We start from the raw sequence: 15,854 nt of genomic DNA, 5'->3' as shown, positions 1-15,854 counted from the left end.
AGGGAAGCAGATACAGCTCTTTTCATGCACGAAGTTGTATTCTTAAACGAAGGGAAACTAATACCAAAGAACTACGAATCAAAGGATGGAGAAGAAGGAATCTGGTATTTAGATAATGGAGCCATCAATCACATGACTGGTAAGAGACACTACTTTTCTGAACTCAATGAGAAAATCAAAGGACAAGTGAAGTTTGGGGATGGATCTTCTGTAGAAATTGAAAGGAAAGGATCAATTCTATTTCAATGCAAGACCGGAGAACAGAAGCTTGTCACAAATATCTACTTCATCCCAAACTTACAAAGCAACATTCTAAGTTTAGGACAAGCTACAGAAGTTGGATGTGATGTTAGAATGCGACAAGATTATCTAACAGTTCATGACCCAAGTGGAAGACTTTTAGTTAGAGTCTCACGCTCACAGAATAGACTCTACAAGATAAGTCTCATGATTGGAAGGCCATTGTGTCTGAATATGAGACTGGAAGATCAGACATGGAAGTGGCACGCAAGGTTAGGACACATAAGTTTCAGAACCTTAAAAACTATGTCTCATAACAAGATGGTTCGAGGGCTACCACAGATAAACGATGAATCAAGGATCTGTGAATCATGTTTAGTTGAGAAACAAACGCATCAAGGTTTTCCAAAAGCAACAACATTCAGAGCCTCAAAGCCATTAGAGCTTCTTCATGCTGATTTATGTGGTCCTATTACACCATATACACCACAACAAAACGGAGTGGTGGAGAGGAGAAACAAGACTCTAATGGTGATGACAAGAAATTCTTTAAAGGATATGAAGGTACCTAATTATCTATGGGGAGAATCTGTACGACACTCCACATACCTAATAAACAGGATACCTACGAAAGCTCTGAAAGACATGACTCCATATGAAAGTTTGCGAAAGAGAAAACCAAACATAGATCATTTAAGAGTGCTTGGTTGCAAAGCATACGCAAAAGTTGATTCTGCAACTCTTAAGAAACTGGATGATCGATCTCAGACTCTTGTGCATCTAGGAATTGGGCCTGGATCCAAAGCTTACAGATTATTCAATCCAACAACGAAAAGAGTAATAGTGAGTCGAGATATGGTATTCGATGAAAAAGCAAACTGGAACTGGAAAGAAACTAATGATGGACCAAGTAGGGATCCAGGAATGTTTCACATGAGATGGGGTCAAGTAATTGATGAAGGCGAAGGACCCATAATCATCAATACCAATGGAAACAATGATGTTAATCAAGAAGAAGAAGAGAATAATGAAAACACTGAGAATAACGAAGAAGTAGAAGAAGAAGAAGAAGAAGAAGAAGAAGAAGAGATCGATGAAATAACTCAACCCATTCCACTGCGAAAATCAACAAGACAGATACAAAAGCCACAGTACCTGGAGGATTATGTTCTTCAAGCTGCAGAAGAATGTGAGATTATGCTACTTTCTGTTAATGATGAACCACGGAATTTTCAGGAAGCAAAGGTATCGAATAAATGGACACAAGCATGTAGATAAGAAATTATTTCAATCAACAGAAACAAGACTTGGTTTCTAGTTGATAAGCCAGGTGGGGTAAAAGTGATTGGCCTCAAGTGGATCTTCAAGGTTAAAAGAAATGCTGATGGAACTATTAACAAATATAAGGCAAGACTTGTAGCTAAGGGATACGTTCAAGAATCAGGCATAGACTTTGATGAAGTTTTCGCACCAGTTGCTAGACTAGAGACAATTCGTCTCTTAATAGCAGAAGCTGCATCAAACTCATGGGAAATTCACCACTTAGACGTTAAGACAACATTCTTACATGGTGAATTGCGAGAAGATGTGTATGTTGAACAACCAGAAGGTTTTGAGGTAAAAGGACAAGAGCATAAGGTTTATAAGTTATCAAAAGCTCTATATGGTCTAAGACAAGCTCCTCGAGCCTGGAATACAAAGTTAGATCAAATCTTAAGAGAAATCAGATTTGTTAAGTGCTATAAAGAAACATCAGTATACAGAAGAGAAGAAAAGGGAACGCTTCTTGTGATTGCAGTCTATGTAGATGATCTATTTTTGACTGGCAACTCCCTTAAGGTGATCAATGAGTTTAAGAGAGAAATGTGATCAAAGTTTGAGATGTCAGACCTCGGAAAACTCACTTATTACCTTGGCATAAAAGTTCATCAAGGAGTAGATGGGATTCAGATTAAACAAGAAGCTTATGCAAGGAGAATTCTGAAAGAAGCAGGACTTGAAACTTGTAATCCAACTAAGATACCAATGGAGTTTGGACTTAAAGTTTCAAAGGCACAAGAAGAAACAGAGATTGATCCAACGAGTTATAGAATAAGTGTTGGATGCCTTAGATACTTGTTACACACAAGACCAGACTTGGCTTTCTCTTTGGGAGTAGCAAGCCGTTATATGCAGAGTCCACGCAAGTCTCATGGTGATGTAATAAAGCAGATATTGAGATATCTAAGAGGAACAATCAGTTGTGGATTGAAGTATGGTCGAGGAGGATCAAAAGGAATTGTTGGGTATAGTGACAGCAGTCATAATATTGACCAAGATGATGGAAAAGGTACAAGTGGTCATATATTTTATCTAGGAGAAGCACCTATTACATGATGTTCACAGAAGCAAGACACTGTAGCCCTCTCATCCTGTGAAGCTGAGTTTATGGCCGCAACAGAAGCAGCTAAACAATCAATATGGATTCAAGAACTGTTGGGTGAAATCAGAGGAAGAGAACATGAAAAAGTTCTCATCAAGATTGATAATAAGTCTGCAATTGCACTCACTAAAAATCCAGTGTTTCATGGGAAGACGAAACACATTCACAAAAGGTATCATTTCATACGAGAATGTATCGAGAAGGAGATCATCAACGTTGAACACATACCAGGAACTGAGCAGAAAACAGATATATTGACAAAGGCATTAGCTCGGATTAAGTTTGAAGAAATGAGACAACTGATTGGAGTACAAGATATGTCACGGGTAAGGTTGAAGCTTAACGGGGAGAATGTTGGTTAAACTTCAACATAGAAGTCACTAACAAACTGGTTAGGACAAGATTAGAAAATTGATGTAATCCTAAGGGAATTAGAAGTCATCTAGTTCTAAGAAAAGGAAATACATGTAATAAGGTAATAGGACTAGGAAAAGGAATTCATAGTTCTATATATATATATAATCACCAAAGTTGTGGTTGATCATATGAGTAAGATTAGAGCTTGTGTTTAGTTTTGAGAGATTTTCTAAACATCAATAAAGAGAGTTGTCTTTATATAAGCTAAGTTTCATCTTGCAGTTGCCATTACTTTTTTCTTTTATTCGATCGATTACCTCTTTTTCTTTTACTCTTCTTTTTTCATGAATATAAACACTGGGCCTCTAAAAGATATTAATGTTTTGTCAATGGGGTTGATCCCTCTAACTTCACTTTCGAATGAAACTGAAATGAATTCTTCATGACATAATTTCATTAGAATAATTCTTCTAAAAAGTTCTTCCAAGAGCAATATATGCTCGGTCAAAAATACAAATCGGATACTTCATTTGTATATGATCCACTATTGGAGTGCAAACTAACGCTACTCTATATTACTATTTCTGGTTAGTTGTTGTCTGGAGGACTAATTATAGAATCTTGACTATGGAGCTTCGATGTGATGTTTATTCTTATAAACTCGCATACGAGAATTAGTCTTATTCTCATCCCTGTATCATGCTACGTCCAGACACAGGATATAGTAGTATATACGCACGATATAATATCCCTGTCAATTTTGAACTAGCAAGTGGGTAACTTCATTTCCTGGAAATTTTGACTTCTATATTTGGAAGAGAATTAGATTACCAGTTGTAAATTTGACTATTTTTTTAAATTCAAATTCAGATGATGCTATTTATTAATTATAAGTTAATAAGGAAAGAATAACACAATACAAAACTGGAAATTATGTAGCAGTAGTAGGCCTGATGAGGGATCTATTAGTTGAGCTTTGTTTGAAGCTATTTGACCTTTCCAAGTTTGCAACAGGCAAGAATAGAAAGTCCAATCCTCTGCTTAGCTTCATAGATAAGATCACATTTATGCATGCCTTCAAATTTTTAAAAATCGAAAATCCACACTAGTGACAAAAAACCAATCAACACTATGGAAAAAATAAGGTTGTAAATGAATATGATGGTCCGCGACAAAGAGAGAATAATAGGTCCTTCATTAATACGTACGGAAGACACAAAATATAGGGACAAAGATGCCTTTCGTGTAAAATAAAGAAAAAAAGAAGAAGACACAAACAAAATATAGGGACAAAGAGAGAGAGAAATTCTTATTCATTAGTGTGTAGAATACAAAGTTTAAGCCTCTATTTACACAAATAAAAGACTTAGTGCCCAAGACGTTTAAACCCTAAAATAGAAAAAAATGGTTAAGACTTGGTGGCCCAGACTCGCGGACCGAAATCTCTCCAAATTTTTTTTTGAATAAACCTATCATCAATTATACCAATAGCAGATTTGGTGATACATTGCAATATGCTTCTAAAGTTGTTATATCTCGTGCAACTCTGTTTCTTCACCTTAGCATTCTCATCATTTGTTCCTCCGTTCACATAAGCTTAACTTGTGTGTGGGTGTGTTGGAAAAAAATTGGGTTTCTCAAAGGATGAATGAATCAGAGAAGAAAGTGTTGCACTCCAAAACTTTCAAGGCTTGTATAAATTTCTTTTAGACAAATATTTCTACCCTCCCAATAACAATTGGCGATTACAACAGGTATGCGAAATATTGCCTTCAGGATACAATGAAAGCCCTGCAACGAAAACTGAATTCAAGGTTTGTACCCCTTGATTCAATCAAGAACACACAAAGAGATTTCTGATTTCTGATGATGCTTTTTGAAACAGAGAAAACAGATTGATTTTTCTTATATGTTAAACGAAACTGGGAGAAGCTATTTATAAAGGGTTTTGCACCTGTTGGGAATAGGTTTTTATTCGCCAACAGGTTTCTATTCACGAAACGTCAGGTTCCTTCATCAACAGACATCAATGGTGTCTTTTGGATTCGAAATTTTCGAACAGGCTTTTATCGGCCAAATAAAACCGTCAGTTCAAAAAATTCTTCCGGGGGCGTTGCCCCCTTGAAACCCCCACCAGGGGCGGTCTCCCCTGGACCCCCACGACCTGACCTGTCAGGTCGACCACAGCCTGGGGGGCGATGCCCCCCAGGACCCCCCTTTGGTTAGCGGCGTTGAAAATATTCCAACAGGGTGCAAAGTGCAAACAGTACATTTTCTTTAATGCAAGTTGATCATGTCACCTCATTACCAAGCCAAGTTGCCCACGCACTAAAGATTATATACTATAATCAATCAATTCTCTCTTTTTTCACAACAATTTTATATTATCAGGAGCCATATGTACATGTATCTTCTCTTCAGAATTTATTCCATCAAAGACTAAGAAAGAATTACAAAAGATAGAATCTTAATGTCTACAGTTATGTTTCTACAACTCTTACTGTTGGTGCAGCTCTCACGGATAATCCTAACATCATCAGAACCTCTATTGCCGCAGTCGAATCCTGGATGCGATTCCAAATGTGGTAACTTAACAATTCCATACCCATTTGGTATAGGTCCGAGCGAGAATGGGTGTTCCTTTAATGGAGATGGATTACGTCTCTACAACATTACATGCGATGCATCTTTCAACCCTCCAAAACCATTCTTATGGCTTGGTACGAACACAACCTCAGGTAAACGTAATATGCTTGAACTCATAAGTATATCAAATACCGAAGTACGTGTAAAACAAGCACCAGCTACTATGTGTTATCAATACAAATCTGGTAATCCTACCTTAGATGAAAACGTCACTTACTTGGCTATGAGAAATACCCCATTTACAATTTCATCAACCAAGAACAAATTATTCGGGATTGGTTGTTATTCCATGGGGGGGATTTACTATCCAAATCTTGACTTAACTACAACTTGCGTCACGAAATGTAAAACTAAGGAGAATGTTGTAGATGGGTCTTGCTCTGGAAGTGGGTGCTGTCAAGTATCATTATCTAAAGGTCAGAAGTTCGTCATAACCAGGGCTGATTCCATGGACCCAAAAAAGGAGAGTCTATCCTTTAATCCTTGCAGTTATTCATTCATAGGTGAGTTTGATAAGTACACATTTAGTGCTTCAGATTTAACAGGTACAAATTTTCGTACCAAAGGGAGAAATATACCAATTGTGCTTGATTGGGCTATTGGTAACAAAACATGCGAAGAAGCTCAAAAGAATATGTCTACATTTGCATGCCAAAAGAATAGTAATTGCAGCAAATCAGATAAGGTTGCTGGATATCTTTGCACTTGCAACATAGGTTTTGCGGGGAGTCCATACCTAAGCACTGGATGCGAAGGTATGAATTGGAAACTAGATTCTTCTTTTTTTTTCAATTTTGTAGAGCTAGTATTATTATGATTATAAAGTTCATTAACGGAGTATTTATGATTCATGCGGGTTAAACAGATGTGAATGAATGCGAGAATCAAGACACCAATCCTTGCGAAGGAATTTGCACAAACACAATAGGAAGTTACAGTTGTACTTGTCCAAAGGGCCATTTTGGAGATGGAAGGAAAGATGGAATTGGTTGCATCCTCAAAATCAAGGAATTTCCTATATTAAAAGTCACTCTTGGTATGTGTTACTCCTTATTCCCTTGATCGGTTAGTGTCCAATGTGCAATAATATTTTTATTGACTGAAATACGATTCATGCAGGTACTGGATTAGGGTTCTTATTTCTTATTGTTGCTGGTTCTTTACTATATTTATGCATGACAGGAAGAAAACTAAACGAACTCAAAAAGAAGTTTTTTGAACAAAATGGTGGGTTGTTGTTAAAACAACAACTATCATCATATGAAGGTGGTGCCGAGGCTATAAAAATATTTACAGCAGAAGAATTAAAAGCGGCAACCAAAAACTATAGTGATGAACTCATCCTTGGTCGAGGAGGTTTTGGAACAGTTTACTTAGGAACTTTATCCGACAAAAGCGTAGTTGCCGTCAAAAAGTCAAAGGTAATTGATCAGAGTCAAATTGAACAATTCATCAATGAGCTTGTTATTTTAGCGCAAGTTAATCATCGAAATGTGGTAAAGGTCTTGGGATGTTGTTTGGAAACCGAAGTTCCTTTGCTTGTTTACGAATACATCTCGAATGGCACCCTCTTCCACCACATTCATAATAAAGCGGATGGAAAATCATCGTCTTCTCTTTCTTGGAATAGCCGTTTGAGGATTGCAACTGAAAGCGCAGGAGTGATTGCATATTTGCACTCAGCAGCTTCTATACCCATTATTCATAGGGATATTAAGTCCGCCAACATACTTATAGATGAAAGTTACACTGCAAAAGTTTCAGATTTTGGGGCTTCAAGATTGAATACATTGGGCCAAACCCAAATAGATACACTAGTTCAGGGGACGTTAGGGTACTTAGATCCAGAATACTTCCATACTAGTCAATTGACGGATAAAAGCGATGTTTATAGCTTTGGCGTAGTTCTTGTCGAACTCTTGACAGGAGAAAAACCTCTTTCTCCTAATCGATGCGTTGAGCAAAGAAGTCTAGCTTCATTTTTTCTTTATGCAATGGAAAGGAATGATGTTTTTAAGCTTATTGAGCCTCAAGTAGAGAACGAAGGGAGCCGCGAGCATATCATTGCAGTTGCGGAGCTCGCAAGGAGATGCCTCAACATGGAGGGTGGAAGAAGACCCACAATGAAACAAGTTGTTGCAGAGCTGGAAAGCTTGAGAAAATCAAAAACACGGCAGTCTGGAGTTTATGATCAACAAAGCAATGAACAGAAGTCTAAAATATTTAATGATGAGCCAACAGATCTGTATTCTGTACCAATAAGCTCTTTCACCTCTGGTGATTCTGGTCAGCACACTAGTATGGAGAAAGATGTGTTCATGCCAATGAACATGCCCTGATAATACCGTATGAGTTTTATTGCATTCCAAGTTACAATAGGTGGCTTACCTACTTGCGTTGAAATGTGTGTTTCTGTGTTTGTTTTTTCCTCTGTCTGTTTTTAAAATTTCAATAATTTTTTCCTCTGTCTGTTTTTACCTACTTGAGCTGAACATCTCTAAAATTGTGTTGTTTGGCACCTCTCTTCCTTTATCAGAAAAGATTAAGGATTCATTAAAATTTCTAGAAGATAACATCATTGTTCCTACGTACTTTTTTTCTTTTTTCTAATCTGATGTACCCTGTTATAAACATGCTATTAATCTTCATGCTTCAAGAAAAAAAGTGCTATTAATCTCTGGATAACCTTGGAAGTTATTTTTCCTTGTTTTTTTTTTTTAATTTCTAAAATGTTTATAGGTCGCCGTCACCCCCGTACTTCCACCACTCCTACCACCATTTTTTTTTCCTGTAAAATGCAACGGTTTAGTATTATTAAATAATAAAAAAGAGCTTTAAAGGAGTGCACAAACAGAACAAAGGCTATGCAGGCCTGACGGCAGAGAAACAAAACAAAAAGAAAACACAAAGAGAATAAAACAAGTAGAATGACCATACAGGACTGACACAGAAACACGAATATAAGCGACACCTATTTCTAAGCTAAGAACAAAACGGGAAAATTTTTGATGGGTCGCAATATCTGATGGGTGCACGACGGACAAATAGGGAGCTGCCTGTCATTTCGGTTAATGTCCTTCTACCGAATTAAAGCTGAAGTCACTCAAGACAAGAGAGTTAAGCCAGTTAAGAAGGCCCAAATCAGTTGACGCCTCAATTCTGCCTATTCCTCTTTTTCTTCTCCGACTATTCTGCGATAATAAGTTTCTCACTTTCAATATTGGATCAGATATCATATCATGATTAATTCTTAGAGGAATAAGATGAAAAGTTCATGGAAACACAGTGCGATGGATCGGAAAATTACGCCAAGACGCGCATGCCATAATTTCCCCGATGCGCCACTCTGATGCTACTACTAGGCCTTATAACTAGGCAAATGCATGTCCATTCGTCATTGAAAGCATGCTCGTGGAGCATGATGCAGCTAACTTAGCTTCCACAACATTCCAACTTACCCCTCATTTTGCAAGGTATTTAAATACATTGAGGCTATAGCCGATGCATGGTAATGTGCATCTCTGGCCTTTGGGTCCTTTATAGGAATGAAAGATGTCTTGAGCTCGCGCATAGGCCATTGCAGCCTATGTATTGCTTCTTTTTTGTTAACTGCCGAGAGCATGCACTTGTCTTTCTCGTGACAAGGGTGCATCAGTCAGGATCATGCTGTGTTTTCCTAAGGCTTATGCAAGCTCCCCTAACTTGCATATTGATGTAGTTTACATTCTTGGTCATTCCAACTTACCCCCCTAACTCGTGGAGCATGATGCAGCTAACTTAGCTTCCACAACATTCCAACTTACCCCCATTTTGCAAGGTATTTAAATACATTGAGGCTATAGCCGATGCATGCTAATGTGCATCTCTGGCCTTTGGGTCCTTTATAGGAATGAAAGATGTCTTGAGCTCGCGCATAGGCCATTGCAGCCTATTTATTGCTTCTTTTTTGTTAACTGTCGAGAGCATGCACTTGTCTTTCTCGTGACAAGGGTGCATCAGTTAGGATCATGTCGTGTTTTCCTAAGGCTTATGCAAGCTCCCCTAACTTGCATATTGATGTATTTTACATTCTGGCCATTCCCGACTCGCAATTGGTGCATATGACATTTTCATGTAGTTTGATAGGCAGTATGAGCATCCAGTGAATGACATGCAACTAGCCTCATCAAAAAATGGCCACAATCACCTCTTGCATCGCAACACCGAGCCAGATGATATGAGAGGCCAATATGCCACAATCATCTCGCAATTAGATGATATAAGCAAAAACGAGCCAGAATGGCAATGTTGCAACTCATTGTGGCTGCCTATGTACCCTTTCCTACTCTAAAGGAATCAAGCACGGAATGTAGTTCATCCTCGAAGGGACAAGCAACTTAAGACAAGTTATATTGCAAGAATGTGTCCTGGCAATAATGGTAATGGCTTAGTCCGTATAGGTCGTTCCGTCAAATGCACAAAGGTTGCGCATTATCGGGTACAAAGCATGGCACAGTGATGCCTTTGCATCATATACCCCATTGGAAAGGCTACACAGCTATAATTGAGGCCTAAGCATCATTTACACCGTTCCGGCTCAGCTATGAAGCTTACATGGTGCATGGTCCGCACATGCACCTTCAACCAACTACCCCTCCCTATATATGTTTAATTGACATTTCTATAACTTAGAAAAGAGAAGTGATTAACATTCACCAAGTACCATTTTTGAGGTGCTTGCTTCACTATTCATGATTGTTGCCATGTATTTCTGAATAGCCTGCAATGATTGCTGGGTTTACTTCAGTATTACACAACGGTTGTGCAACATTCTCTGCGGCGTATCGCGCAATAATTGTGCAACATCTACTCTGGCATATTGCATAATGACTCAATAACATTCTCTCTGTAGTATCGCACAACATTCTCTCTGGCGTATTGCACAATGATTATACAACATTTACTATGCCAACCTTCTCTGGCATATTGCAAAATTGTTGTCCAATATTCACTAGGTCAACCCGTTCTGGCCTGATGCACAATGATTGTGCATTATTGGCTCTTGACTAATAGTATGCATAATGCACACTGATTTCGCTGCAACGCCCAAGGCCATCTACCCATGATGATGCAACATTGTACCTTGGCCAATATGCCTTCGAAATGCGCCATACTTGGCGCTATATTGTCTCTAGGACAATGTTCTTTTTAACGCAACATAAACTTGAGATGAAGCTTCATCTCATGCTATGGCGCATCTTTTAGCATGCACCATGCTAAAAGTACGGGGTGTTACATAGAGTAATTATTCTAAAAAAATGTGAAATCTTGGTCCAGCCTAAAACAAAACGAAAGCACCCAAAATCCATGTGAACCAGAATGTCCCAAATCCCAGACCTCAAACACAATACGATGTTGGGACGGGAGAATTTAGTTATTTTAGGAATTACTTATCCGTATTTACTTCCTTTTTAAGTCATGTTACATATAAATGCGTAGTTTTCTCTATGGTTTATAATCAATTATTACAATCATAATTAATATTAAGCTTTGCTTATTTTGTGGCTAATTTTCGATTCAAAAGATTATGGTGGCTTCAATTAATTTATCTTTAGCATTAGGATTCCTCTGGTTCGGGGTCGGATCCTAACATCTGGTATCATTTGAAATTACGTATCCAGTTTCCAATTTTCCGACCAACCCTTCCCAAAACTATCTTTAGTAAAGATAGTGGAGTTTCTCGTGGAGGTGCACGCATAATTAAGGAAAGTAGCTCAGTAAGAAAAACTGAACAGTCAAAATTTCTTTTTGGTATGGTTAATGACAGAAAGAATGATATGTCACATTCCGAATGTTCGACAAAGAAAGTGGAGCAATCAAATATGAAAAAGGAGAACTAGAGTCTGAATTACAGTTAAAAATGGCTCTCACTTCCACTAAATCTGGTGCATATGATACCGCGTCATGTTCTAAAATGCAAGAATCATCTTGTAGTTCAAAATCTTGTTAGGAAATCTCAGCTGTAATTGGTTTAAGAAAAGGAGAAGTTCATTTCTATTTGGATGCAATCATTTGTACTGGAGGAACATTACTGGTAAGTGGGTGCATGTTGGTAAGAAAGTTACCAACTGTTCAAAGGTGTCACAGAAGGACCTCAAAAATGTTTTCATGATAGTACAACGTGAACTTCTTTGCAATGGCACTAAAAATTACAAGCTGGAGGAAGATGACTTTATATTTTTATGGAAGCCACTTTGGTTAGTACTTGCAAAGAGTAATCATTGGTCAAGCTTGTCAATATCGTGGAAGCCACCTTGGTTAGCAGATACAAAGTGTAAAAATGCATGTTCTCACGGTGAGTTATAAGATTCAACTTGAGGACAAGTTGGATTTTAAGGGGTTGGGAATGCTAGGAAACCGATTCGATTTTGTGGTTAGATGAATTTTAGGAATTTATTTTTCTATGGTTAATCAATGTTTTACTTTAGTCTTACTATCCAATTTGGGGACAAATTGTGTCTCAAGGGATTGGACAAGTTGGGACACCAACACCAAGAGTCTAGTTATTTTATGAATTATTTATGCTTACTTCCTTTCTAACTCATGTTCCATATAAATACATAGTTTTTCTAGGGTTTATAATCAATTAATACAATCATAATTAATATTAAGCTTTGCTTATTTGGTGGATAATCCCAAATTCAAAGGATTATGGTGGATGATCGTCGATCAAACGATCAATTTATCTATCTTTGATTCTTTATCAGTAGGATCCCTCTAGTTCGGTGTCGGACCCCAACATACGATATCAAAATCATACACAATTAGTGATGGTTGTTGATGATGACAATAAGATGACCTTTAAGATTAGGGTTTTAAGGAGATTTGAATCCATCTAAGTAATCACGTTGGATCATCAAAATCATGGATTTGCTTATTTTTATTGGTGAATTTTTTTTATCCATCACTTTAATTTTTCTTTTTAAAAAGGTTGTTCGAAATCTCTGGATGTAGCAGAAGAACAAAAGTAGAGAATAAATTTGGAGAAGAAGAAGAAAATAAAGAGATAATAATATATATTTGGAGGAGGAAAACAAGAAAATTTTATTAAAATCACTATACACCCATTTCCTTAATTAACGAAAACTTAAATTCGTTAAAAGGCATAAAATGAAATGACAATTGACATCTTCCTATTTGTCTCTCAAACCCCCATCGAATATTGCGCCCCATCAAAAAAATTCTCAAACGAAACTAAGATTTCATACTTTCCTTAGTTGCACTCTTTTTATCCCTTCCAAACTTCAGTTTTTGCACAGTTGACTCGTTCGACAACTTTAATTTAGCAAGCTCCAAATCAGTTTTTGATTTATTATACCACTTGGCTGATTCTCTGAGAAGAATATTTTTGTTTGAGTAAATGTGTATTTTACTGCTATCTTTGTTACTTTCTAGTGTCATTGTCTTATCCTTCCTATCTTCTTTACTTTACTTTATCTTCCAACAAACTCCTTTATATAAAGGAGTATTTTCTGTATGGTCAGTTATGACAATAACTTATCGATAAATCAAAGTTCATTAAATTCATGGTATTAGATTTGTTAGGGATGCGATTTGAGGGTTTACCAATCTAAGGGTTATCATTTCTCCTCAACTTGCTTCGGCCACTACCCTAAATATTTCATCTAAAATTTAATCACTCAAACTTTAACATATCTTTACAACTTCAGTGGCGCCGCAATCTGAACCTCTTCACTATGAAGTTACTACTTTTTTATCCTTCAAAACTATTCTTAACTTCATCTCTCTTAAACTTGATGATACTAATTTTTTGGTGCGGAAATCTTAGATGTCCTCATTCTTAATCAATACATATATGCTTCGCTACCTAGATGGTTTTGTACTTGCTTCTGCAGAAACAACTAGTGTTGGAGATGAAGCTGCTCCAAATTTTCCTTATCTAAAATGGCTCAAATGGCATCGATTTTTCAATAGATGCTTAAATTCCAACTTCTCTCCATATATTACAACTTTTGTTCTTGGGTGTAAAACAATAGATCTGTTTGGTTACCTAGATGGTTCTTTACTTGCTCCTGCATGCAAAAAAAACTGGTGTTGGAGATGAAGCTACTCCAAATACTTCTTATCTAAAGTAGATCAAATGGGATTGATTTTTCAATAGATGCTTAAATTCCACATTCACTCCATCTATTACAACTTATGTTCTTGGGTGTAAAACAGTTGCCGAGGTTTGGTTTTACCTTTCCACTAAATTTCAAATCAGTTCTCTGCTCGTAAGTATTTTCTTAGAAATCAGTTGTTTAATATCCACAAAGGGTCTAGATCTATTAGTGATTATCTTCAGGAAATTAAATATATTACATACTCCTTGGTTGCCATTATTGAAAACTTTTCTGAAAGTGATATTGATATGCGCGTGTTACAAGGTCTTAGTAAAGACTATCATGAAAAATGGTTGCAAAGTCATGATCTTGAATCTGCAATAGTTTTAGATCTTTCTTCATCTGCATTTTTTTTGCTAAGAAGGATTTTGGTTCTAGTTGTGGTGTTACCTCTTCTAGATCAGATAAACCCTCTTATTCATATGTTGATTATGACTCTACGGAGTGTAAAATCTGTAAAGAAATTGGGCATTATGCTAGTGTATGCAAATACAGGTACACTCCATCTAAGTAATCAAAACACAAAACACCCCCATCTAGACCTCAATCCAATACTTGCATTCAAGTTAATGTGGCATCTTTTTCTGAGATGTCTGTCTATCCAGATGCTACTGATTGGCTACCTGATTCTGGAGCTTCATATCACATTGTAAATCACCCTACTCTACTCACTTACATCTCAAGTAATGGTTGGAAATGGAAACTTTCTTCCTATTACTTTTATTAGTGACTCGGTTCTTCATACTTCTACTGCATCTTTTTTCCTCTGTCCAATGTGTGTTTTGTACCTACCATTCATAGAAATCTTTTATTGGTAGGACAATTCACTAATGATCATCATTGTTATTTTTCATTTTCACCATGGGGCTATGAGATTCAGGATCTTGATACAGAACGAGTATTAGTTGAATTACTTAAAACAAACAATCTTTATCCAATCACTGGATCAGCACCATAGTCACATACATCCCTTATCTCAGTTGGTGCTTTTTCACTCATTTTTCACGTGTTCGGGTCATCCTGCTCATAAGATAGTTCACAAACTCATTGACACAGATCAAGTCAAACTGGTGCATTCAGATTTTGACTCCATTTGTCATCCTTGTCAATTGGGAAAGAGTAAACACTTACTATTCAAAGTATAAAATAAGAGTGTTGCTTAACCACTTGATTTGATTCACTGTGATGTGTGGAGACCTGCACCTGAATTATCTACACTAGGTTATAGGTATTATATCATTTTTATTGATGATTTCAATCGCTTCCATTGGATCTACCCTATGATGGACAGAACTGAAAGTGTATCTTTTTTCAAACATTTCAAGACTATGAATTAGAATCTTCTCTCTTCAAAAATTAAGGTGTTTCAAACTGATGGAGCTTTTGAACTTGTCAATGGGAATTTAAAAGAGTATCTTGATGAATGTGGTATTACTGTGACTATTTCATGTCCAAACACACCTCAGCAGAATGGCTTGGTTGAGAGGAAACACAAGCATATTACTGGAATGGGAAACCTCCTCTCCTTGCAATCTTATCTGCAAAAATCTTTTCTGGTTTGATTCATTCATCACTGTCACATATTTAATCAGTGGGACACCATCTAAGTTGCTTGACTTTCTTACCTCTTATCAAGTTCTTTTCTTTAAAGCTCCAGATTATTTTTTACTTAAAGTATCTAGTTTCACATGTTATTCCTTTTACAGAAAGGATAAGTTAAGTCCCAAATCTTCGAGATGTACTTTCATTGTCTACAACACTAGTCATAAAGGTTATAGGTTCTATGATAATGACTCTAGGAAGGTCTACATCTCAAGAAATATTGTGTTTGATGAAACTTCTTTCCCTTTTTGCACTTGTTCATCTTCACTTACTTTACTCACTACAGTTATTGTTTCTATTTCTCAAATAAATTCTTCAACACCTACTTCAGACCTATTTGCTACATTATCAACTTCATACTTACCTTTTGTATCCACTAACGATGCAGGAGAGTTCATTTCTCAACCTGTGGAACCTATTAATCA

The 15,854-nt window shown here is 36.9% G+C and overlaps 1 protein-coding gene across 1 annotated transcript; it reads left to right on the top strand.

Moving 5' to 3' along the window:
- The first annotated feature begins 5,489 nt into the window (after positions 1–5,489).
- LOC113291174 (wall-associated receptor kinase 2-like) lies at positions 5,490–8,137 on the top strand. The gene is made up of 3 exons (XM_026540739.1): positions 5,490–6,420; positions 6,531–6,701; positions 6,785–8,137. Exons 1-3 carry the CDS (start codon positions 5,490–5,492, stop codon positions 8,002–8,004), a joined length of 2,322 nt encoding a protein of 773 aa, XP_026396524.1. The 3' UTR covers positions 8,005–8,137.
- The last annotated feature ends 7,717 nt before the right edge of the window (positions 8,138–15,854 follow it).

This window comes from Papaver somniferum, chromosome 6 (genome assembly GCF_003573695.1).
Source record: "Papaver somniferum cultivar HN1 chromosome 6, ASM357369v1, whole genome shotgun sequence".
In the NCBI taxonomy this organism is placed as follows: Eukaryota; Viridiplantae; Streptophyta; class Magnoliopsida; order Ranunculales; family Papaveraceae; genus Papaver; species Papaver somniferum.
The sequence above is the reverse complement of the archived record's forward strand: the minus strand, read 5'-3'. Positions and strand labels throughout refer to the sequence as shown.

Excerpts from the sequence above, each read along its gene's own strand:
- LOC113291174 (XM_026540739.1), top strand. The coding sequence starts at position 5,490 with ATGTCTACAGTTATGTTTCTACAACTCTTACTGTTGGTGCAGCTCTCA. Across the intron at positions 6,421-6,530 it reads CCTAAGCACTGGATGCGAAG|ATGTGAATGAATGCGAGAAT; the intron begins GTATGAATTGGA and ends CGGGTTAAACAG. Across the intron at positions 6,702-6,784 it reads TATATTAAAAGTCACTCTTG|GTACTGGATTAGGGTTCTTA; the intron begins GTATGTGTTACT and ends CGATTCATGCAG.